The following is a 23,368-nucleotide window of genomic DNA, read 5'->3' as shown; positions in this document are numbered from 1 at the left end:
TTCCCCTTGAAGTGCAATGCCTCTTCAATGCAGCCCACCACAACCAGCCACTTTCTCTCACTCTTGTCTTGCCAAACCCACTATAATAAAACAGCTGACTTGAAAAAAGGGGACACTGACTCAGATGCCACACACTCCAGCTTGCTTTCTCCCAGCAGCCCTGTTTTCCCCCTTCAGATTATGTTCTCCTGTATAATCTAGCCCATCTGTTGTTTTCCAAGACCTTTTGTGCCTGTGCCGCTTGGTGGTCAATGACTGACGGGGATGAGACACAGAAGACAGTGCTTGCACCATGCATAGTCAGAGACATTGTCAGATAAATCTGCTAAATGCCTTAACTAACATACGCAGGCAGAGCATAGAACTACACTTCAAGAATCACAGAATCATTAAGGTTGGAAAAGACCTTTAAGATCAAATCCAACCATCAACCCAACACCACCACGCCCACTAAACCGTGTCCTGAAGTGGCACATCTACATGTTTTTTGAATACTTATACTCAAGAAGTTCTTAATTATTCCACATCTTTGAAATGTTTGGCAACATGGACAGATTTCTTCTCAGGGGCTGCATTCAAGTTTGATGGCAACACCCTAAGTCACAGTGGAGGCAAGTGTGAGGAAGGCAGCTCGGTAAGAAGACACATCATGATGCCTATACCAGCCTATCTTCCCCCAGATCACTGACAGGCAGGACAGAGATCCAGATGCCAAGAGTCTTTTGCCAGCACTTGCTTTTGACCTTTATTCTGCAACCGGCATCACCTATTGAGGGAGGGAAGTTACACATCCTGCTTTTCACCACCCTCCTTTAGCCCCTTTCTTCTTCTTCTGCTGCTGTTTCTTCTTGGTGGCTGGGGCACCAGCAGGTTTTTGGTGCCTGGGAGGGATGACATTACTTGTGGCCGATACAGCTGCAGCGCTGCCGGGCCGAGGGGAGGTAGGTGGGCTGCTGGCAGTCCTACTGGCATCCCTGCAGGCAAGATGAGAGAAAGAGAGATACCATGTAGGCTCACACCACCTGCAAGATGTGTCACTACAGCACGAAGCTGACAGTGAAAAACAGCAGCTGCCCGTAAGATAGTGTTACGTATGGGAGGGCATTCACGCAAGGAGATCTTAAATAAACTTCAACATATACAGAGGGGCTGATGGACAATGGGAACATGTCTCAAAGGGCAGGCAATCACTTTCTAACTGATGTTCACTAGATAGTTTAAGTCCACAACGACGAAAGCAAGGCTAACTTTTGAATAGAGATGTGACAGCTCATGCAACACATGAGAAGCCTTCCAGGCCCCTATGCTCAGGCAGTGCAAACCCAACATCCTTTCTCTCTCCTTAACCACAAAGGCATCTTTGTGCCAACTCTCCCTGCAAACACTGCTCAAGCCAACAGGGCCACAAAAGGCTTTTCATACTTCTGTTTTGAGACAGCTGTGTAAAGAGAAACTATCAGACAGCACTGGCAATTCCCTGTCTTGCTATTGTTTCATAAGTACTTCCTTCTCTCAGATGGTAGTAAGTCACCATCTTGCTGTCAAGTCTCACAGACAATGGTAAACCCCAATTCCAGCTCAAATAATCAGTGTCAACTTAGAAGGAAGTATAGCATTTTCCCAAATCATGGCTAATGGTTCTCCAGCCCCCAAAAGACTTGAAAGCAAACAGCTTGAGAGAAAGCATGCAAAATTCATCTCATCAAAGCTAAGAAAAGCACATTAAAAGACTATGGGGATTTTATTTGCACCTTGGCACCTTCAAGCATGCCTATCGTATCATTTTGGATTTTGGTGACCTCTAGGCACCTTCAGGAAGAGCAACTGGTTGAAGGTTTAAGAGGGTGCTTACCACCATTGGCATGGTGACACAGCCACAGAAAAGCAGCACAAACCCAGCCCTCCCAGCCACCCAGGAGTGATTCCCCACACCAAGCCCTGCAAAATGGGTACTTACAGCTCAGAGGAGCCAGCTGTGGTTGAACCCTGAGTCCCCTTGCCAACCTGATCCTTCTTCTTGCCCTTCTTCCGTCCACGATAGTAGGAACGCTCTCGCATTGGAAGCCACCGCTCAGGGTCGGGAGTCACCTTGGGGTCGTAGTTCTTAGGCAGCTTTCCTACAGAACATCCAGTGCCAGGAAATGAGATTGTGGTCAACACACTAGAGCATCACCAAGGGATACACACAGGATGTCAGTAGCCAGGAATCGCGAAGAGCTCAGCAACCCACAACATCCTATCAGGGTGCTGTCCCCGTTTCTGTGGAAAAACACTCCATCCAAACAAGCTATCATGAAGATCTGCCCCAGCAAAGGGCTCCAGCTCCTGGAGGCTGGCTATTTGAAGAAACAATCTGGTGAGCTCTCTGGAGCTGTGCCGTGTCGACAGCTCGGAAATGCAACTTACCCTTCTTTTTTTTCTTCTTCTTTTTCACATCCCCATGTCTGAAAAACAAGAAGGGAGACAGCCACTGTGACACAGTATGGATACAGCAGACAAGTCAACCAAAAACTAGCTCTGGAAAAAGCCAAACCATTCCCATCTCTCTCAAAACTTGGTCTGCTGCTACCTGAAGCTCCTTGCAGTTAAACAACAGGCTCCCTTTCCACCAGCCTGCCTTCTACAGCAATGCCGCCACCACAACAGGTATGGTTCTTGTGCCACCCCAAAGAATGACTGCACCAGAGCTACAGCATCTCGCTTTACCCTTGCTCCTTCTGTTGATTGTCTCCAGTGAGCTTCCCAGCTTTCTTCCGAACATAGGTTGCTCCGTGGGAGTTCTCCAGCGCATCAACATCTACTTTCAGCGACATGGTGTCCGAGGAAGGCAAGTGTTTGCTAAGACTGCACGAGAAGAGTTCAGGGACACAAACCAGCCAGCAAGAAGATAAACACCCAGGTTTGTCCAGATAAGCAACAGGCAACTTCAGCTTGAACAAATTCAGCCTGTTAGCAATACAGACACCAGACAGGCCTACAGGGCTGTCCTGGTTTCATCTGGGATAGAGTTAATCATCTTCCTAGTAGCTGGTATAGTGCTGTGTTTTGGATTTAGTATGAGAATAATGTTGATAACACACTGATGCTTTAGTTGTTGACGAGTAGCACTTACACTAGTCAAGGACTTTAGTCAAGGACTTCTCATGCCCTGCCAGCAAGAAGCTGGGAGGGGGCACAGCCAGGACAGCTGACCCAAACTGGCCAGAGGAGTATTCCATACCATAAAATGTCATGCTCAATATATAAACTGGGGGGGGACTGGTTGGGGGCACCAGGGCTTGGAAACTGGCTGGGCATCAGTCGGCAGGTGGTGAGCAATTGTATTGTACATCACTTATTTTGTATATTCTTTTACATTATTATTTTCTCTTCCCTTGCTGTCCTACAAACTGTCTTTATCTCAACACATGAGTTTTACTTTTTTTTTTTTTTTAACCCCCTCCACCTCCTCATCCCACAGGGGCAGAAGGGAGAAGGGCAGCAGGTGAGTGAGCAAGCAGCTGTGTGGTGCTTAGTTGCCAGCTGGGGTTAAACCACACCAGGGGCTAGTTCCGGCACTCTCACGAGCTTCCTACACAAGCTTAATCGCAATGTGCCTCTTTTTTCCTTTCTTTGATATGGGGACAGAAGCAGCAACTTGCTCTGAAAGCTGTGCAGGGTGGCAAAAGCAGTATGTGAACCTGATATTTTGGGTCAGTGAGAGCTTAGTCATATTTTATTGGGCACAGTCCTGCATTACTACCACAGGTTAGTCCTGCATTACTACCATTCCAACAGAAAAGATGGAGCAACTCCTATTTTTGGTTCCACGTAGTCTTAAGTTATCAAAGGAGGCCAAAGACAAAAAGGTCCTGGGATCCCACAGTAATCAAACCAATTAGGGAAATAATGTAGCTCCAGACAACTTGACCTGGATATGTAGCTGTTCTGGGTATGTTCCTTGCCTTTCTTCAGATGAGAGTTGGTCTGAATTCCCCACACAGCTGAAATCCAAGGCAGCAATGCCCAAACACCTCTTTCATTGCTCTGATACCACCATCAAAAGGATACACTCTAGCTTTTTCAGGGTCCACCAGGGAGTAGGCAGAGATGAGCTGTGCCAGAGTATGCACATCTTTTGGGTTTTGTCTTTGTAGGGGTGGGGAAAAAAAAGGACAAAGTTACCAAGGCACACACTCATCCCAAAGACTAGTATCACCATGCAGTGCTTGCTGCTATGGCACAGCTGCTATCTGTAGGGACAGGCATGTCAGTCTGTGGCCTCCCTCAGAGCATGTCACCAAACATCACTGGTGTGGACAAAGGGAGGCACAGACATCTCCACACTATCATGAAGCAGACAATGAAAGGCAAAAACCCCTCAGGTCCCAGTAGCAAAGGCAAGTTAACAGTCCCCCCAAAAAAATCCCAGCAAGTGCATAATGAAAACTAAAACCTAGACATCCATGGTTTATGTAGCACTAGAAAAATCGATGCATCCCAGTCCCCAAAGCAACCTTCAGACACACAGCATTCTGGGACAAGTCAACCAGGCTTTCAAGTGCACATCACCTCTACACCAAATGAATTATCCCCCTCCTTCCAAAATATGGCTTTGTGTTGGAGCCCCTGTGCAAAAGCAACTCTAAAGGATGGCTACCAATCAACCAACATCGTCAGACACTGCCTGGCACCAGACAGCTTGCAGAGGTGTCTGGGTGGAGACCTCCTGTTCAGCAATGACCCAACTCACTTCCAGAGCTCCTCCAAGTCGCTGATTGCTTCCTTCTTTCTGCCATGCTTTAGTTTGAAGTTGGCAGCTTCCCTTATCAGCGACAAATGCACAGGAGACTTTGGCTGTAAGACACAGCAGTCATAATTAGTTCCTCGTTATCACAGCATGGAGCCAGCTCTAGCTGGCTTTAATGACCCTGAGACCTGGCCAAGGAGAACTGAGTTAGCACCCTGTCATGCAGAAAGTAGACCACCTTTGCACTCTACAGTGCAAGGCAGAACTGCATGGGACAAGGCAGCTTGCTGCTCCACAATGCTTTCTAATCACAGAGAAGGCCCAATTGTTACAATTGGGCACCCATGGACACCACTCTCCTAATCTGACAAGAGCTGCTGCTCCCTGTTTGCAACACATCTAAAATAATGAAACAGTGATAAACAAATGCTAACAAAATAGGAGCTCACAGGTCTCCAAAACCCCAATGGGATGAGCTGCTGGGGCTATGGATCAACAGGAAAAGCTGAGTTAGACTAGCCAGAAAAGACTGAGACAAATCTTTGCGCATTAGCGCCTCTGGACTTGCCTGGAATTGGTGATACCACTGGATAGCCTGTGTGAAGACCTCAATTGCACTGTCAATGTCCTCTTCATGACTGTACATTGTCACCAACGCAGACACCTGCAAACATTCAAGAGCAGCTTATAGCAGATCTTCACACGAGCTGTCTTATAGCCAGAGTCAGCAGTTAAATGACAGGATTTTCTAAAAGCAAAGTCAATGTGAGCTCTCTGCTCTGTCCCTAAAAACCAGCTGTGGTAACAGGAAGGAGTGAGACCTTCCTACCTGGTCTCCTCCCAAGGAAGTGTTCCCATCAATCTTTCTCCTACAGTAAAGTTTAAGACTGCATTCACAGAAAGAACCTTCTTGTCTTAACACTTTCTTTGCTTGCCATTGGACACAGTTTTTCTTCCCTTTTTCTTCCCCCATTCTCTATCCCAAGAGCCATGAAAAAAATAAATCAGCACTGAAGAGATGATACAGACACCATCTGTCTGTCTACACCCTAGTCACAACTGGATGTGACCAGGGCAAGCAGCTATATTGCTGACTGCCCCTGTAAGTTACATTGATCATTCACACTTGAAATTGGAACAGATCTGCAACTGTCAGCCTCTGCTCAAGATGCTCATGCCGTACACTTGAGCATTTTCAAGGTCATCAAGCTTTTCTGAATATCAGATGTGGACATATGTGCAGACCGGGGTGATGCTGTGGGGATGGAACACACAGCACATTCTCCCTAACATCTGCTGTCCTAAAGCTGCTTCAAAAACTTCCCAACAGTACATACCCAAACAGCAGCTGTTCCAGTCATCTTACACAAGTAAATCCAGAAAACACACAGGTCTGAGGCATTAAGAGAGAGTGGGAACACAGGCAGAGAGCATCTCTGCTGACAGGCAGAATACTTCTGCAGTGAAGTTCAGGCCACCTGATGCAAGTTATAATCCCACCTTTGTCCAAGACAAGGAAGATGGACTCAAATTCCCTGTAGACACTGAGGTCACGTGAAAACCACAGGGAAGAGGCAAAAAGGAGCAGGCAGTACAAAGCTGTACTACACAGGAAAAAACTTACAGTTCAGACTGAGTTTTGCTTACCATACCAGGCTTGTGCTGCAGTTCTTCTATGCTCCTCAGGATCATGCAGGCTTTGGTGACACTGCCTAGAAGACAGACAGGGAGGAACATGCTCTGAGCAGCACAGTAACACTTCACCCTATCAGTGAACTTCCAGCCAAAGGTAAACAATGGGGACATAATGATCCCCCTCTTGGAACATCTCCCCCGTTTCCAGGAATAAAGGTCAGGCCTCCATACAAAAGACCCTTCTGCCCTTGTCATATCCCGCAAAGATTCAGGAGCAAGCTTTTACAAGCAGGGTCTTCTCTTTCAGGAGCAACTCTGTGCTGCCCAATGGTATACAGGAATGGTACCATCAGGGAGCCTCACACTCCAGAGTCCCAAGACTCTCCTGCCCCAGATCAGATTCAGCCCTATTATTCACAAAGACTGTGGGCCAGATCTGCCAGGGATCTGTGAAGCCTGGACATCCAGATATTAAGCTACAAGTGTTACCCTGCCACAGCCTTATATATAGAATATCCGACTGAAAGCATCTCTGCTCTGCACTCTTGTCACAACAGTGACTGCATCAAAGATTGCCCTAAAGCCTGTTTTTCTCACGCCTTGTACCATTCTTGTGTGCAGACACTTCCCAACAAAGGAGGACACTAGATACCTTGAGCAATTTTTAGCTGGGCCATCGTCAGCTTGATCTCAGTTGCATTGGCAGGGTGCTGATCTGCAAAGTCCTGAGAGTCAGAGGAAAGAACAATTCAACATGTGTGTGGGCACGAGGCTGCGCTCTGGTGAATCATATCTTGCGCTCAGTCACAGCAAGCTGGCAAGAGCCAAAGGAAGTTTTCCAGCACAGGCAATCTTCAGCACACGGCAGAGGAGGGCCCTTATGCGTGCCAGTGGCCCACAGCCCTCTCAGATTTCTGTCCCAGGCCACTCACTCCCTCCAAAGAGGAGGCTGTTGCAAACTCCTTGCAAGCAGAGCAGCAGAGCCCACTATTTACCCTAGAAGAAGTGTACTACAGCTTCTTAGGCATAAAAATCAAAGGTGCAAGGGAACTATTTCCCTTTAAAAGTGGCATTGTTCAGTTGGGTATAAATGCTTTCCAACAGCATGAAACCAAACCAAAACAAGCAGAGTCAGATACCCCTGGAAATTTAAGCCAGGCAAAACAAACCAAGGGAAATGGCACATGAGAACACAACACACAAGTTTAAATGGAGCTTGGCCAAAAGAGTACTTTCTCATAACCTACCTGCAGAAGCCCTACAGCCTTTGCATGCTGCTTCTCACGACACAGTTGGGCTGCCTGGATAAGCACAGGAAGCAGATGTTCAGGGCTCTGTGACTGCAGGCTTGCCGATAGCTTGCGGCACTGATCTGCCTGAGGGGTGGGAAGAGAGAATACACTTTTCTCAACTCTGCAAGCACCTAATGCAGGGCTAACATACCAGTTGTATCTAAGAAGAGATACTCGTCATGGCTTCCCTAACACAGAACCAGTCTCTCAGTAGCACTTCAGATGCATCTAAGAACCCCACACACCCCTTCTGTCTTCTAGTCATCTCCCCACCATCCTCCACTACAGCAACACTCAAGTCACTACATAACTGGCTGTGTGTTCTTTTAGGGATTTTTTTTTTCCCTCCTCACTTAAAGTTTAGGCACTTGGTGCCTAAACCAAGTGGTCTTATCTTCTGACACAGAACAGCTGCATATCCATTTTTGCCTAGTCAAACTCCCGTGGAGTAAATCTGTAGCTGCTTACTGTAGATCAGTCTCTCCTACCTGGTTAGTGTACATTGCCAGCAAAGCTTTGTTGAATTCAATTGCCTGTAGCTGTTTCTTGGAGAGTTTATGCTCAACACCTTCTGCATTGGTCAGCTTCACCTTTTTCTTTGAGTCAAAGACATTTTGGTCCTGGGGAAATCACACATCATGAGAAGGTTTCACTACATTCCTTGAAGAAGAAAAGGTCTCTGGGTCTGCGATTTAACTACTATTTAGGAAAAAGTCTTTCCTGGTTATCTCCCTTCTCTACACAGAAGCAGAGAAGCAGGCTGAGTAACCGCACTGAAAGCGGCAAGGTAATTATACCTTGTTAATTGTGATGATGTTATTTGCAATGACAGCAAGCAGTCCTACATCTGTTGGCCTGCAGATAAGAAAAGTAGAAAGCACATTGTTATTAAACAGTAGTCTCTCTACAGATGGAAGACTGAGCATTTGTTTTAGAAAAGCCCTTACTTCAACTTGATTATTTGATTGTAGAGCTGTAGAGCATCCTCTGTACGACCCTGCAGTTGCATGATATAAGCCATCTGACCATGAATAATGGCCAGCTCAGCTTCAATGTCCTCCTCTGTCACATCCTGAAGGAAAATCAATGCAAAAATAAGAAAAGCTGCTATCTCACTTCTCTTCCCCTGGCTTCCGCATTCTGCTGGCAAATGTCTGTAAGCTCTCTTTGGCAGCATTAGCAGCAAAGTACCGCAGCTACTACAGGTGAAGGTTGTAGCCACAGCACAAACACAAGCATATCTGGGTTAAACCAGGAGAAAAGAAAGCCTCACCTGCTCTTCCAAGAATCTGAAGATACCCTTAATTTGTGCATTGAATCTGCCCCTCTGCTTGAACCAACAACAGCGATTACAAATTTCCTATGTTTCCCACCACCCACTCAGCGTGTTCATCCACAACAGGGGTGGGTCACAGGGAGGTTTCAGACAGCCTGTACCCACCCTGCCTGCACCAGCTTAGGTAACGGTGCAAGGAGCACAGCAGCACACAGCCTGCAGTGTTAGCTACCCTTCTGCAACAACCATGATTGCTGCCCCAGCCTCACAAGCTGGTACCAGCAGTAGTGGCAAGTCCGGCTGGCTAACACTGCACAGCAGCTTTGGCTTTCATCTGGCAATCCACAGTACACTTTACAATCGCACCCTCGTTCATCCTGGTACAAACAAATGCTTTCTAGAACACCATCAAGAACTTACAGAGTCTTCTGACAGCGATTGGCGGCACAGCTCTGGAAGGGAAAAACAAATTGAAGAACACAATTTAGAAGGCTTTAGGGGGGAAAAAACAGCCTAGAAGCATAGGGGAACATAACTTTTTTTCATGTATCCCTGAAACTTCTGCAGCATTACGAGGGCACATCAGACTACAAGTCTGATGATGGATGGGACTGAGCATGAGGGAGAAGACTAGATGATGCAAAAGAAACATCAAGTGCACAGGAGATACTGTCCCTCCCAGAGCTGCCTTCTGAGAGCACAGTCTCACACTCATTTTCTCTCCTGAGCAAATTTCCTTAAACCTAGCTCCTGATCTTTTCCATAGGGATCACTCGGCTGCAACTGCTCATCATTTTGGAAGTTATTTTAAGTGCTGCAAGCCTGCAATATTCAGATCACACCACCCTTTATGGGGCAGAAATTCCATCAGTTTTCAGTACAGATACGAGTCACTTCTTAACTTTCTCATATACCTCACCAGAACATCAGTTGTTTTGCTCTCCAAAGGACTGCTGTCACAGCACATAGGCTCAAATTACACATGCTTAATAAATTAGTTGTGTGGGAGAACTGCTATTCTATCATCAAAATCAGGACAGAACTGACCTATTTATCTGCAAGAGCAATTAGATCAGAAAGAAACTAATTCTTCCCAGTTCTACTCCCAGCCTTTTTTTTTTTAACCACACACAAAATGCCCCTTCCATCCCAAAAAAAACCCTCTTTGCAAAAAATCTCATTTACTGGCTTATACTAGTTTCATATCTAATTCAGACCATGAAGTATTTTTAATTTTTATATTATATCTTTATACATATACCAACAAAACCAGGAGTTAGAATAGATGAAACAACTCATGCTTAGGAGAAGAGATTACACTCATATCTACTTTCTACTTCAAAAAACTGCTCAAAGGCACTAAACACCAATCAGGGGGCTGTAAGAGTGCCAGGAGATGGTACACGCCACATGGCTCTGGAAAAGAGCTGCAGAGGAATGCTTCTACAAAAACACCAGCTCTGTCAGGAACCATCTGGAAACTTACATCAAATCCTGCTGTTGGTCAGTTTTTAAATTTTCAAAACCTCTCCCTCTCTGATTCAGTATGTCTATAGAGAGCAAGTAACTACTACTATCACACAAAGCTTCCCTCTCACCTCACCATGTTTTTACCTTCTGCTTTCTGTAGTTTTTTCATTGCTTCATTCAATTTTCCTTGCCCAATCAAGGCACATGCACTGTTATAACACAGCTCGTAGGTAGCTTCTCGAAGGCCCAAATCCTCCTAGCATGAAAAGCAAATGTAAACTGTATAAACACCAACTGATCTATACAGATTTGACAGGCAATGGACACAAACTATAGTTTTCATGTACACGCAAACTATTACTTGAAAAATAAATTTAGACGCAATTTTAAAAGGGCACACGCCTGGCAAATAAGTCACAGTGCAAAGGATCTTCCCTCACACTGCACGATAAAGTCAGAGGTAATCGGCAAGGCAGCTCCAGCCTGAACTTGGGGACTACTTAGGCTAATGAAAGAGGGCAGGTAAGAACTGCTACTCTAGAGAACTAGAAAAAGTGGATCCACAGCACTGAACAGAAAGCTGAGCATGCTGTGCACACCTCCAAGGACAAAGATTTCTGAAAAAATGAGCACATTACAATCTGCACTCTTCATTAACAAAAATATTTCCAAGCATGGCTGGGTGATCCAGGGTTAGCTTTACCCTGGGTAAGAGGGAAATGAGGCAGAAGAAAGCACTAGTCACCACAAGTGTTCAACCTAATGCAGGCTTAGAGAGATGCACCTCCTGCTCTGCTGTGACATCTACTAATACGAGTCTCCTAGAGATCAAAGGTGAAGTATAACTCATGAACAATAAAAGCATTTTTTCCTCCATACAGGGGAAACCACTAGATGATCTTCAATACACTCAGAAGTCATCAAGAGACAGGAACACATTTCTATCCTTTTAGATATCTACGATTCCATATCCTTTATTCCTTGACTCTCACTCTTACACACATACACGCACACGCTTACTTACTGGCATCACCTTCTCCCATGTGCTTTGTGCTGCCACAACAGCAGAGAGGTTGGTTTTTCTCTCCTCCTCATACTCATCCTGGGAGTTGCGGATGAGATCCCTGTATGCAGCCAGACAATCATCGTAACGTTCCAACCTGTACAACTGAGAAGAGGAAGGGATTAGCCTTCAGAATAGTATTTGCCTGTGTACGCTAGTAACTACAGCCTACTTCCTCCCTCCCAAAGGACTGGCAGCAGCAAAGCATCATATGCTTTAAGCTGAACATATATAACATTTGCATCTACCTTTAAGGGCAAACTCTATAGATTACATTTGCAAGGACTCAAACAATGACATCAGATACCTGCACACAAACAGCACAATTCTTACTCCAAAAACAGCTCCTTTAAAAGGAGCAGTTTACACAGTTTTGTCCTCAAACAGTGTTTTTCCAGATTAGATCACCTCTCTGAGGGGGATTAAATGAATGGTCTTTCATGCAGCTGAAAGACCACCAATTCTTCACAAAACTGTTCTCATCAATCAGGGAGAAACCAGAGAAGAAATGCAACTTCTTTTCTGCTTCACTTCTAAGACCTCAGATGTCAGATACTGCAAACCCTTCCTGGACAGGTATCTAATGCAGGCAGATGGCTCAGCCACCAATAAATCTCATCAGTTGTCTTCCATCCTCCAGCCCCCAGCCAGGTGGCTATTATCAGGCCAGACCCAGGAAGCGAGAGGGAGTCACAAATGTACTGCTTTGGTTCAGTGGCAATAAGATGACGACTCTGCCTCCAGCAACAGGTGACTGAAGCTCCACAGGAGTTGAAGCAGTTGGGAACTGTACCTCTCCTTACCTTCAAGGAAGAGAAGGAAATTCTGTCCCCATACTCGCCCCACATTAGAGGAGGGACAAGGCATCCAGCATATGAAACTCCCACTGGGAAGAAAAGCTTGTAATTACCACTTGTCCATAAAGCTCCTTCAGTTTGTCTGTCTGCTGACTGGCACTCTGAATGGTCTTGAGAGCATTTTCAATACGATTCAACCTGTATTCACAGTAGGCCTTCTCAAAGGCAATAACATCACTGCAAGGACAAGACAAAGGCCAACAAAATGAACTGTGGTCTTCATTCAACAGCATTCACGCACCTGAACACACTTGTTTAATCAGCCCATATTAGTCACAGACTGCTACATTCCCAAAGAGCCAAATACCAGAGGTGAGCACATGATCCCAGATTACTGAATTATGTATCTGTTGAGCACTGAAAATGTCTTAAACCTACTTTGTGTTCAGCAGAGAACACAAGCAAGGCAGCTCCAGCCTGAACTTGGGGACTACTTAGGCTAATGAAAGAGGGCAGGTAAGAACTGCTACTCTAGAGAACTAGAAAAAGTGGATCCACAGCACTGAACAGAAAGCTGAGCATGCTGTGCACACCTCCAAGGACAAAGATTTCTGAAAAAATGAGCACATTACAATCTGCACTCTTCATTAACAAAAATATTTCCAAGCATGGCTGGGTGAGTATCAAAACTTCACCTAAAAGAAGAGGTTCCTTTTTTCTGGTGTTTCCAGACACATGACATTTCAAATCCCCCCCTCATCTCCTACTGATTCTGCAAATCAAATGCTTAAAGGTGAAAAAACATCAAACTTCCATATGTGACTCCTTCTTAAGGAGAAGGCATACAATTACAGCAGAAGATTTTTACTGCAAACTTTCAAGGACAATCGACTCAGAGAAAGGAAATAGTATAAAACACAGTCCCTCTTATAGTCTGATAGTAAGCCAACAGTAATAACCTGTTTTGAAATATCAGCGCAGCAGAACTGCAGCAAAAGGGTTTTGCTGTTGGTAACATAAAATTGGCTTCAAAGCAAGCTCACACCAGCAGGGAAGCATTATCAAACAAGCAGAGCCTTAAACACTATGTTCCACCTACCCTCCAAGCGACCACTCAAGCCAAAGGAAAATTAATCAGTGATTCCTTTAGTTCATCACTGGTGCTACTTGTCACCAGCTATTTCTTTGTCAATTTAAAATTATCTCAGCCCAGCTGAGTTTTAAGGGAGTCTGAAAACGAATGGCATTAAGAATTAAAGCAAAGTAGTGGGGCATTCCCAGTGCGGGACAGGAGAACTTCAAGACAGAGCAAGAACTACCACTTTCCCTGCTCTGCAGGATACAGAGACAGACACACAGTAGAGTCAAGCTAAGGAAATTATAGAGAGAACTCTGAAGCCACTTGAATTTAGAGAAATTACTCCTCCTCCTTACCATATACTAAAAAACCAAGCTAAAAAAACTTAAATTAAACCTCTTCCATCCCATGAAAGAAGAAATTTGTGAATAAGTTAATTATGTTTTATTCAGATGTGAACATACACAAGGGTATGTTTCATCACACTGATACTATAACACACTTTCCTGGGAAATTCCTTAACAAGAGCAGTATCTGAAATACAAAAATTTTGCTGTCAGGCAGTTCTTGGGTAACAAATTTTGTCCTAGTCATTGCACAATGAGCATCTTTATTAGGAAGAAAATTAGAGTCTCCTTAATGACACAAATGGGAAGCTTGACTTATTCTCAAACACTAGCTGTCTCCAGGGTCCTGATTCTGAGAACATGCACAACAGGCTTGCACCACCCCAAAAGCTGAAGTAGTACCTTCAGGCTGGCAAAGAAAAGGACCCCAAGGAGCAGTACAATGAGACAGCCGAGCAAAGCTAACAGCTCACTGCCACTGGCAAGGGCTTCTCCCTTCTCTTTCCACTCCCCATGAGATCTGTCCTCTTCTCTTGTACCAGCTATGGTGCTCAACCACATCAACAAGCAGAATCAGCTCATGAAGGTGGCTGAAACCCTTCAACAGTAACAGCAAGGTGTCAGACTGCCTCAAACTCATCCCAACCACCTCTCACGCCCAGAATAAATCAGTGTTTCACTGAGAAGCCAAATCCCAATGGCTCTGAGCACCTCCTGCTCTTTATTTTGCTGCCTGTTAGTCCCCTTCACTGAAGTTGCAGCACCTTCACAAGGACTTGTGGTTTCATATTTTGTAGAGTACAGCAAGACGCAACTCACCTGGTTAACACTTTAGTGTGGGTGTTGATTACACCAAGGGCTTCCTTGAAGTTCCCATTCTGGATAAGACACACTACTTTACACTGAAGGGCAGTCACATCGTCTTTGCTGATCTGCAGTACTGAAGAGGAAACCAGTTTCAACACAAGGATCTAACTCATTATACACACTAAGGCTTTGTAAGAGCCATATATTGTTACAGTTGCAAAAACCCATCCTAGAAAGCAGTCACACCAATTTAAAAAGGCTCCTGGCAAGGCTTGCTTTGTCTCAGATCATGAAGCAAATCTTGTCAGGATAAAAGAATCCAGTATAAATACTGAACTTACCCCAAGTGACAGCTCTGCTAACATCCCTGGAACAGAGCTGCACCAAAGGAGCTGTGCACACCTGGACAAACCTTTCATTGGCATTTCATTTCCAGGCAGAGAACAGTGCCAAAACCTGAGTGCCACGTAAAGCTTATACAGAAAGATAAACACCTGATATAGAAGAAGTGTGGCTCTAGACGGGTAGTCACTTTATATGCCAACACACTGCCAGTGGAAGACAGTGAGGGAGAACTAGGAGAGAAAAGCAAGTTTTGGTATTTGATTTTTTCACATGATCCCAACTCTCAGATCTGCTGGGACAGGAGATGAGTCCCTACTGCCTACAAACAGCACAGAGAGAACTTTTAGCCATAATGTGCCTTACATCACAATCCCATTTTGGATGCCAAACTATCAAAACTACACACCTCAGCGTGGACTCTCACTCCTGAGCAAGCTACCACTCCCACATCAGTTGGTCCATATGCACAACACCACTCCTCCAATTCGCAGGGGGAAAAACCCTCTTTCCTCCCACGATCAAAACTGAAGGAAAACCCACGAGCAACTCCGAAGGCTTGTCCCACAGCAAGGGCTACGTGATGCCACAGAAGCAACCAAAGCCCGCGGTGCAGGAGCCTAGGCGGCTGCCCTGCTCAGTTCTCCCATCCCCACAGCCTTTGCCTCTCGCCTCTCCCCTAGCACAGCAGCAGCGCCCGAAGCCTACTGGAGCGCTCTTCGCCCCCAGCCTTGCTCCCGGAGCCCAGCATGAAGCCTACAGACGGTCCTCACCACAGCCCTGCCTCCGCCACAAGGCCAAGCCCGCCCGGCTGAGACCACGGGGAGCGACGCCGACCGGGGGAGATATGGGATCGAGGAGGGAGGGGGCACCACACGCCGGGAACGGTCCCGCGCCCGGCCCGCACGCAGCCTTCTCCCAGCAGCGTGTGCCCCGCGGCGCTGCAGGGGCGGCGGCGCCGACATGGCGGCGGGAGGCGGCACTCACGCACACAGTCACTCACTCACTCACTCTTGTTAACGGACTTGAGCGCGCGGGCGAAGTCGCCGTTCTGGCCGCAGCGGTTCACCTCGCTCCACAGCGCCGCCGCAGCCCCTGCACCGCCCGCCGCCACCGCCGCCGCCGCCATCTTGGAACCGGGAGGAGAAACACGTCGGGGCGGGGCCGGCGGCTGCCCCGGAAGCGGAAGGGTCGCGCGCCCCGGCCGCCACGTCGCGAAAGGGCGGGCGGGGCTACGCCCTCCGCCGGCCCCGCCCCCCCTCCCCGCGGCCCTCTCACGCCGCCGTCGTCCGGCCGTCTCCCCATGAAGCGCCGGACAGTAGGTACGGGGTGTCCACCTGCTGAGCTGATGCACTGTAATTTGCTCCATAACGCTCGAATTTTTTACAACGCGACATTGCGAGTTTAGTTTGATTTCATGAAAAAATGGCGTGCAGCTGTAGCACCTTGGATATTGCCAAATTACTCAGCTCCCCTTCCGATGTTTTAACTGAAGTACTTTGTTGGTGTTGTTAATATTCTAGCCATCTTTTTTCCCCTCTCAGAATAAACTAAAAATCAACAGATACGACCGAAGTGAGTGTGTGTGGGGAGGGGGAAGGGAACAATTACCCCCCAAATCCAGATTTTCCACCAATTCCCATTACTTGCTTCTGTCAAAAGACTGTCATAAGTTTTCAAATTTCAGAAATACCATGAATGATTACAAATATTACAAAGGCTGTTTTTTTTAATAAAAATTATAAAGTTACAAATATGTCAGAGTGTGAAGGTGTATATTGCTTTGTATAATAATACCAACATACCAGAATTTGGACTTCAAACATAAACTGAAGATAAACTGTACATGTGAGATACGACCAGCAAAGCCAGCTCAGCGCAACTAGTACAGTGCTGGATGATCCAGCCTCTTTCTTACAGAGTCGTCCAAGGCCAATGACGCTCTGAAGGACTACTGAGTAATCACAGAATCATTAAGGTTGGAAAAGACCTCCAAGATCATTAAGTCCAACCGTTAACCCAACGCCACCATGGCCACTAAACCACATCCCAAAGTGCCACGTCTACACGGTTTTTGAACACCTCCAGAGATGGTGACTCCACCACCTCCCTGGGCAGCCTGTTCCATGTTTGACCACTCTTGCAGTAAAGAAATTTTTCCCAATATCCAATCTAAACCTCCCCTCGCACAACTTGAGGCCATTTCCTCTCTTTCTATCGCTACTTACTTGGGAGAAGAGACCAACACCCACCTCACCACAACCTCCTTTCAGGTAGTTGTAGAGAGGGATAAGGTCTCCCCTCAGCCTCCTCTTCTCCAGACTAGACAACCGCAGTTCCCTCAGCCGCTCCTCATAAGATTTGTGCTCGAGACCCCACACCAGCTTCGTTGCCCTTCTCTGGACACGCTCCAGCACCTTAATGTCCCTCTCATACTGAGTGGCCAATCTGGTGACATCTCTTCAACAGGAATGACAACCGCATCAAAGAAAGAAAAAAACGCACAATTAATACTTTAAACAAAATACTCTTTTATTAGAGTATTTTTAATTGAACATACATAACTCAAGATTGCTATTTAAAATTTTTATCGTTCAAAGTTTTCCCCTCTAGAAGGATGGTTAACGCTATCTCAGTGCATATTATATAGAAGGATCACACCTCTCAAGTGTCTAGCTCATAATCAGAATACTGCTTGTACTCTCTGTGCAAGCAAAAGAAGGTAATTTAATTGCTGTAATGCAATTAACATACCAAAAACGCACTGCCAATACATACAGAGTCAGCTCTATAGCCAGTGATCCAGAGAGTAGCGTCACATTGAGAAGTAGGCTTTGCAGCACAGGAATGGAAAAGGAAACACAGTTCCTGACCACAAAAAAGGAGTTGGTAACAGATTCAGAAGCTTTGTACAAGTCCTAAGTGTTCCTCCTTTGCCAGGACTGCAAATTTAGCCACTGGTTTGGGAGACTTTCCAAAGCATTTGTCATGCTGGGGCCAGAGATGCAGAAAAAGGTTATGAAACGAGTGATTCTACGTCCCTTGCGCACCTCCAGACATCACCACTGCAGGCAGTCTGGTGAAGCACTTCAGAGCTGAAAGACCATCTGCTACAGACTGGCTTCTGTGCTAGGGTCTTCACACCTCTTTTTCCTCTACCAGCATGGATAAAATTGAGCTCTTATTTTATACACAGAACAACATTAACAAAGCAGTGTGTGTAGGTAGCTGCACCCCTGCTGCCCCTACCTGCTGATATCAGTTCCTTCAGCATATCATGTAACTAACTACCATTACTACCAGACCTCAAATATTCAAGCTTTATACTCTGTTTACATCGGAGCACAACTACAGCTAACACCTGCAATTCTGTGCCTTTTCATAGTGCTCCACTATTAGGCAAAACCTAAGCAATCATCAGCTTTTGATTATGCACAGTAGGTTTCCTAGACTTTTTTTTTTTTAAGAATTTAACAAAAATATAGTTTAGAAGTATGTTTGGTCAAGCTTATCACTGCATGTGGTACAATCAAACCTGGTTAACTGGCACTCATCAACTAACTCGTGATGGAATGTCTGATGAGAGATTTCTTTAAATGAAAAATCCAGACAATTGAGAGGTATGCAGAAAACTTGTCTTAAATATTTGAAGCTACATGTGCAATCTTACATAACACAAGTTACAGTTACAGACATAACGTTAAATCTTATTAACCGAGTGCATAAGAACTTAAAAACAGTCAGTGAAATCAGTTCAGCCAGTGACTTCTAAAAAAGTCATGCCTCAACTGCAATGTGTGAAGGGAAGGAAAAAAAGAAAGGAAAAAAATATCGTTCTTAGGCAAGTTTAACACAAAGTTTTAATCTACATTTGAAAAGCTGTTTTGTTTTTTTATATATATATATATATGTACTATGTATAAAATAAATTAAAAAGGGGAAGGAGGAAATAGCTTTGTATATGCTTCAAATGAACACAGACCAGTAGTTCCATAAATGAACATTTTGCCATCTTTGTGGTAAAAAGTTGACATAGAAGTTCAAAACCATACAATACTTATAAAGAGTTCAAAAGATGTTTTTTTTTAAAATGGAATTTAGACATCATTTTTCCTTCCCCTACAATACACTTTAGTTTTGTATGTTATAGCATCAATACATTTACAGAGTATTTGAATGTCACATCCACACAAGAATTGGTAACAAAGCAGGTAAAAGAGCTAGCAGTGTTAAAATTTAGGACTTCTCCCAAATAATTCTACCTGCTCCTCAGCCTTCTCCTGAAATGAAGGCTATCAACATTCATCACCCAGTTTGAGGTACGTGCAGAAGAAAAATCTACAACCGGTACTCCCCACCCTGCCTTGCCTCTGCTAAAATACAGCAACAATCTATTGGTTTGGTATTTGACAATGGTGGTGGTGCACAATCTCTTACCTCCATTCAGCTTGTATATAATTTAATCACTATATAAAAAAGGGTTATTTTGAAACACAGTATTAATACTTAAAGAAAAAAAAACCCACAACCCTTTAAATCTTCTTTGAAACCATGTTTAAATCTTCTTGTTCCAGATTTAAAGCTTCACATAAACACTGGACAGAAGGATGACAATTTTAAACCAAGAGAGCACCTAAAAACATACCATAGGTAAAAATGAAATCAATCATCTCTCCACTTCATAAAAATGTAGAAACCCTGTCAGCAACAGTAGTACACTCAGAACAAACAAGGTGAAAAGGAGCATCTAGAATACTCAAGAGGCTTGCTACACTACTTCTCTTTATTGCCCATTCTCTCATTTGTATGGATGGCCGCTGCATGACAAGATGCCTGGGATAGTTCTCTTATCTTCCTTTCACCATTGCTGCCAGCTGAAGTCATCATTGCTGCCAAAAACCAAGAAAAATCCTAGGATGGTGGCGAAGATGACTGTATTCCCCGTAAGAACAAGTGCACAGGCACCCCAGTAAATCTGTGAACAAGGGGAATTTAATTAAGACACGTTTTGAGCTGAATACTGACAAGACAAAAGATAATGTCACATTCTAGACAAAGTTCAGCAACAGGTCCATGAGGCAAGAAGGTGGCATCTCATTATTTGTGGTTATGCCAAGATGGCTGGATTTACCCAAAACAAGTCGACCAATTCACAGTTAGCCAAGCAGCACTGCAAGTTTCCTCTAGCCGTCTTCAAAGCTCTGGCTAGCAAGCACAGCTGTTTTGCTGCAGCATCCAAAAACAGTAAAGTAAGGCTAGGCAACAGCATCAAACACATCTGCAGCCCAGCTATACTTGCTAACCATGTCATAAGACTTTTTTAAATAGACATTTAAGGATGCAGGTCTTCAAAACGCCAGCAGATATCCCAGTAACAGAAAAGGAGGTGAATGTTTTCCAAGGAGAGTAAGTGGGTTACTCAAGGGGTGCGAGGTATTCAAACTGACCATCTGACCTCTTCTTGCCTAAAGAGATTTTATGAAAATGCACTCCATGTTTTTTGACTTAGTAGTGCTCTCTGAAATTCACACAAACGAGGTCATCTCTTAAGGGATTTTAGTGAAAAGCTGTGTACTGGCAAAGATGTAATGACAACTCAGAAGTTTAAAAAAATAGCACCAATATCATTTACAGTGAGTGCAAAAATGCATTGTTTATTCCTGCTTCTTTAGCCCAACTGTTCCACAAATTGCCTTCAAAGTATGCTACACACTTTTATGTTTGTTTACTTGCCTGTTGAGGTTTTCACACTATTTTCTATCTTGTTTTCTCTGCATTGCATGTAGGCTGTTAGGGTTTATTCCATGACCATGCGAAGCAATTGGCAATCATGACATTCTGCCATGCTTCTGTTTCTAGTATTAGTTTTTCTTGACAAAAGAACTCTTATTCTGTTTCCACTGCAAGCATCTTAAGTACGTTATTTATAAGAGTTGCTTAGTGCATGAGAACTTTACCTTCAGTCAAAAAAACATAAAGAACAAAGTTTTCTAGGAAAAAAAAACACATGGATTGAAATATTACTAACCAGTTCTGCTCTCGCAAACACTATCGGTAGCCCAAACGCTGAGACAACAATGCCTGTTGTAAGAAATATTGCTAGCTCCTTGCAAGCATTACTTGTAGCATCTGTGTCATCTACTAATCTTCTTGCTATGCAGTATGGGATAGGAGAAAGGATGTAAAAAAACAGAACAAACAGTGGCCAGTACTGGCTGAAAAAGAAAGGAGAAGAAAAGTTAAAGTTAAGTTGATTTACTTCCTGTTCTTCCTAAAAATCAATGCAAGGTATTTTCCCCATCCTACCCACATTTGGGAAAGACAGACACAAGCCCAGAGATAGCAAATCCTTCGCTTTGGAACGAGCTGACATTAATCCAACAGACCACGTTTGTGAGTGGCCTCAGCTGACCTCAACGGCAGCAACAGAGAGCTCACTTAACAGGATATTCATAAAGCAAGATTTCACTAAGCGAGCCTAAATCTAATGCCACCTCACAAGACGAGCTTAACTCTTAAGTTTAACCTGCCAGCTTTACTTAAGAATTGCAGAGATACCTTTGTAGAGCTCTCGTGTCATTTTGCCCGTAAGCAAAATGGACATCCATTGTTATATGTTATAGCATCAATACATTTACAGAGTATTTGAATGTCACATCCACACAAGAATTGATAACAAAGCAGGTAAAAGAGCTAGCGGTGTTAAAATTTAGGACTTCTCCCAAATAATTCTACCTGCTCCTCAGCCTTCTCCTGAAATGTTCTCAGCCAATACTCAGCAGCCGTGAGGCACCGAGACTTTTTTTTTAAATCTGAACAAAACTAACAAAAACCTACAAAAATTACACCATCATATTTGGCAACGTTTTCTTTTCTTGCTTGCAGCTCGCCAGACTAGATTTCTCAGACACACCAATGCAGCTGTGCGTTGTTTCAACAAAACTTTATTGCATTGTTTGAAGGATGACTGCATAATGATCTCCTTCCTAAGGGTTTGTGTCACCAGCCCTGATTTTATAAGAAAAGAAAGCTGGCATAAGAAAGCTAGTCATATATGTAGAGAACTGCAATTTTCGCAACCACTAACAGGACTATCAGCAGCATATTTTATAGTTATTTAACATTAAAGAAGTCAATTTAAAAGATTTTCTGTGAAGTCAACATTCGCTTGCAAAAGCCACAGGCCTGACTTTCCGAACTTTTGGTCTATTACTTCATATCTCCTACGAGATAGGAATCAATAGACCAAAAGCACAGATAGCAGCTGCAATTACTCCCGAGGTGACACTACCAAGCGTGGTACGCAGCCAAGGGCCCACCCCACAGTCACCCACAGCCCAGCTACCACTAAGTAGCCAGAGAAAATGCAAACGCTTCCCTGATAACACATACTTGCTATCTACTTCAGGAGATGCTACCTGTTTATGTGCTGCAGAGGAACAATATCAGAGACTTGCACAGTGCATTCTTTAACGGTTTGCAGCCAGGCCTGGTAATTTAACTTTTGTTGCCTTCACTTTTACAGTGAATTAACTCCCAGATGGTCTTTTTTTCCCACCCCAATCTTTTGAAGCCACAAAACCCCCACCCCCCCCAAAACCCTCCTACTTATCAGTCCGTAATTAAGAAAGCCAAACCACCGCGGAGTTACAGGCATGCAAAAAGAAAAAAGAGGAATAGGAAGAGAGCACGTTACTTGTACTGGGGAAGGGCGCATCCAAGCATCAAGAACATTAGTCCGACAGCTCCCCCAAAGGACAGGCTAATCAAAGCTACAACGAGAACACAAATCCACAGCAGGTGAACGGCCCCACGCGCCGTACAAAACACCCACCACCTCCTCCCGCGACCGAGCCTCTGCCACGGGGACAGCCCCAGGTGTGGCCCACCCCGCCGCTCTCCCCCTACCGAGGCAGAGCTCCCACCGCCCCCCAGGACCCGGCAGCCCCTCTGAAGAGGGCCGCACGGCCCTGCAACCGCCCCGCGCCCGCACGGCCCGACGAGTCTCCCGCGGAGGTGCGCCCCACCGGCGGAGGCCCCAGGGCACCACCCCCCACGCCGCCACCGAGACCTTCGCTGGGCGCTCGGCGCTGCACAGCCCACCAGGTGGGGAGGTCGGCCCGCCGCCGTTGCCAGGGCAACCACTCCGCCCCCCCCCCCCCCCCCGTCCCCCGCGCACCTTTAATGCCGGCCATGGCACCGCCCGTCCCGCGAGCCGCACAGGCGGAGGGGCGCACGCCGGGAAGCGGAAGTAGCGCGGCCGAGAGCTGCTTCCGGGAAGGGAGCGCGCAGGCGCCGAGCGCGCCCCGCCCGCTCCCCTCGCCCGCTCCGGCCACGTGATGCACGCTACGTCATGCGCGCGTGAAGGGCCCACGGCGCCAGCTCCTCCCCCTCCCGAAGCGCGGGAAGCTGCCGTGCAGTCACTCGAAGCAAGGGGCCCTCCCGCGGCGCGCCGCTTCAGCGCTGCCCATTGGCCTTGCTGGCTCCTAGGGCGGAGCTTCAGGATGGCTCCGCGGTGCGCGTCCTCCTCTT

At 45.6% G+C, this 23,368-nt stretch overlaps 2 protein-coding genes across 2 annotated transcripts in view; both read right to left on the bottom strand.

The window, feature by feature from the left end:
* Positions 1-799: 799 nt before the first annotated feature.
* SRP72 (signal recognition particle 72) overlaps positions 800-23,368 on the bottom strand; it is a gene marked incomplete at both ends in the record, with an annotated part of 77,536 nt that continues 54,967 nt past the window's right edge. Inside the window, 19 exons of the mRNA XM_081999226.1 lie at positions 800-974; positions 1,958-2,117; positions 2,407-2,444; positions 2,707-2,844; positions 4,051-4,128; positions 4,733-4,836; positions 5,298-5,393; positions 6,377-6,441; positions 7,017-7,089; positions 7,612-7,740; positions 8,145-8,276; positions 8,454-8,511; positions 8,604-8,728; positions 9,353-9,384; positions 10,547-10,658; positions 11,427-11,570; positions 12,376-12,499; positions 14,507-14,627; positions 15,848-15,965. Coding sequence (XP_081855352.1) covers positions 800-974; positions 1,958-2,117; positions 2,407-2,444; positions 2,707-2,844; positions 4,051-4,128; positions 4,733-4,836; positions 5,298-5,393; positions 6,377-6,441; positions 7,017-7,089; positions 7,612-7,740; positions 8,145-8,276; positions 8,454-8,511; positions 8,604-8,728; positions 9,353-9,384; positions 10,547-10,658; positions 11,427-11,570; positions 12,376-12,499; positions 14,507-14,627; positions 15,848-15,965 — 2,022 coding nt within the window. The remainder of the gene's footprint in view (positions 975-1,957; positions 2,118-2,406; positions 2,445-2,706; positions 2,845-4,050; positions 4,129-4,732; positions 4,837-5,297; positions 5,394-6,376; positions 6,442-7,016; positions 7,090-7,611; positions 7,741-8,144; positions 8,277-8,453; positions 8,512-8,603; positions 8,729-9,352; positions 9,385-10,546; positions 10,659-11,426; positions 11,571-12,375; positions 12,500-14,506; positions 14,628-15,847; positions 15,966-23,368) is intronic.
* LEPROTL1 (leptin receptor overlapping transcript like 1) lies at positions 19,695-23,031 on the bottom strand (the record flags this gene model as incomplete). The annotated part of the gene is made up of 4 exons (XM_081999784.1): positions 19,695-19,811; positions 20,865-21,051; positions 22,533-22,608; positions 23,016-23,031. 4 exons carry the CDS (start codon positions 23,029-23,031, stop codon positions 19,695-19,697), a joined length of 396 nt encoding a protein of 131 aa, XP_081855910.1.

The sequence above is a fragment of the Phaethon aethereus genome (assembly GCF_964289735.1).
Source record: "Phaethon aethereus genome assembly, chromosome: 4".
NCBI classification, from domain to species: Eukaryota; Metazoa; Chordata; class Aves; order Phaethontiformes; family Phaethontidae; genus Phaethon; species Phaethon aethereus.
The sequence above is the reverse complement of the archived record's forward strand: the minus strand, read 5'-3'. Positions and strand labels throughout refer to the sequence as shown.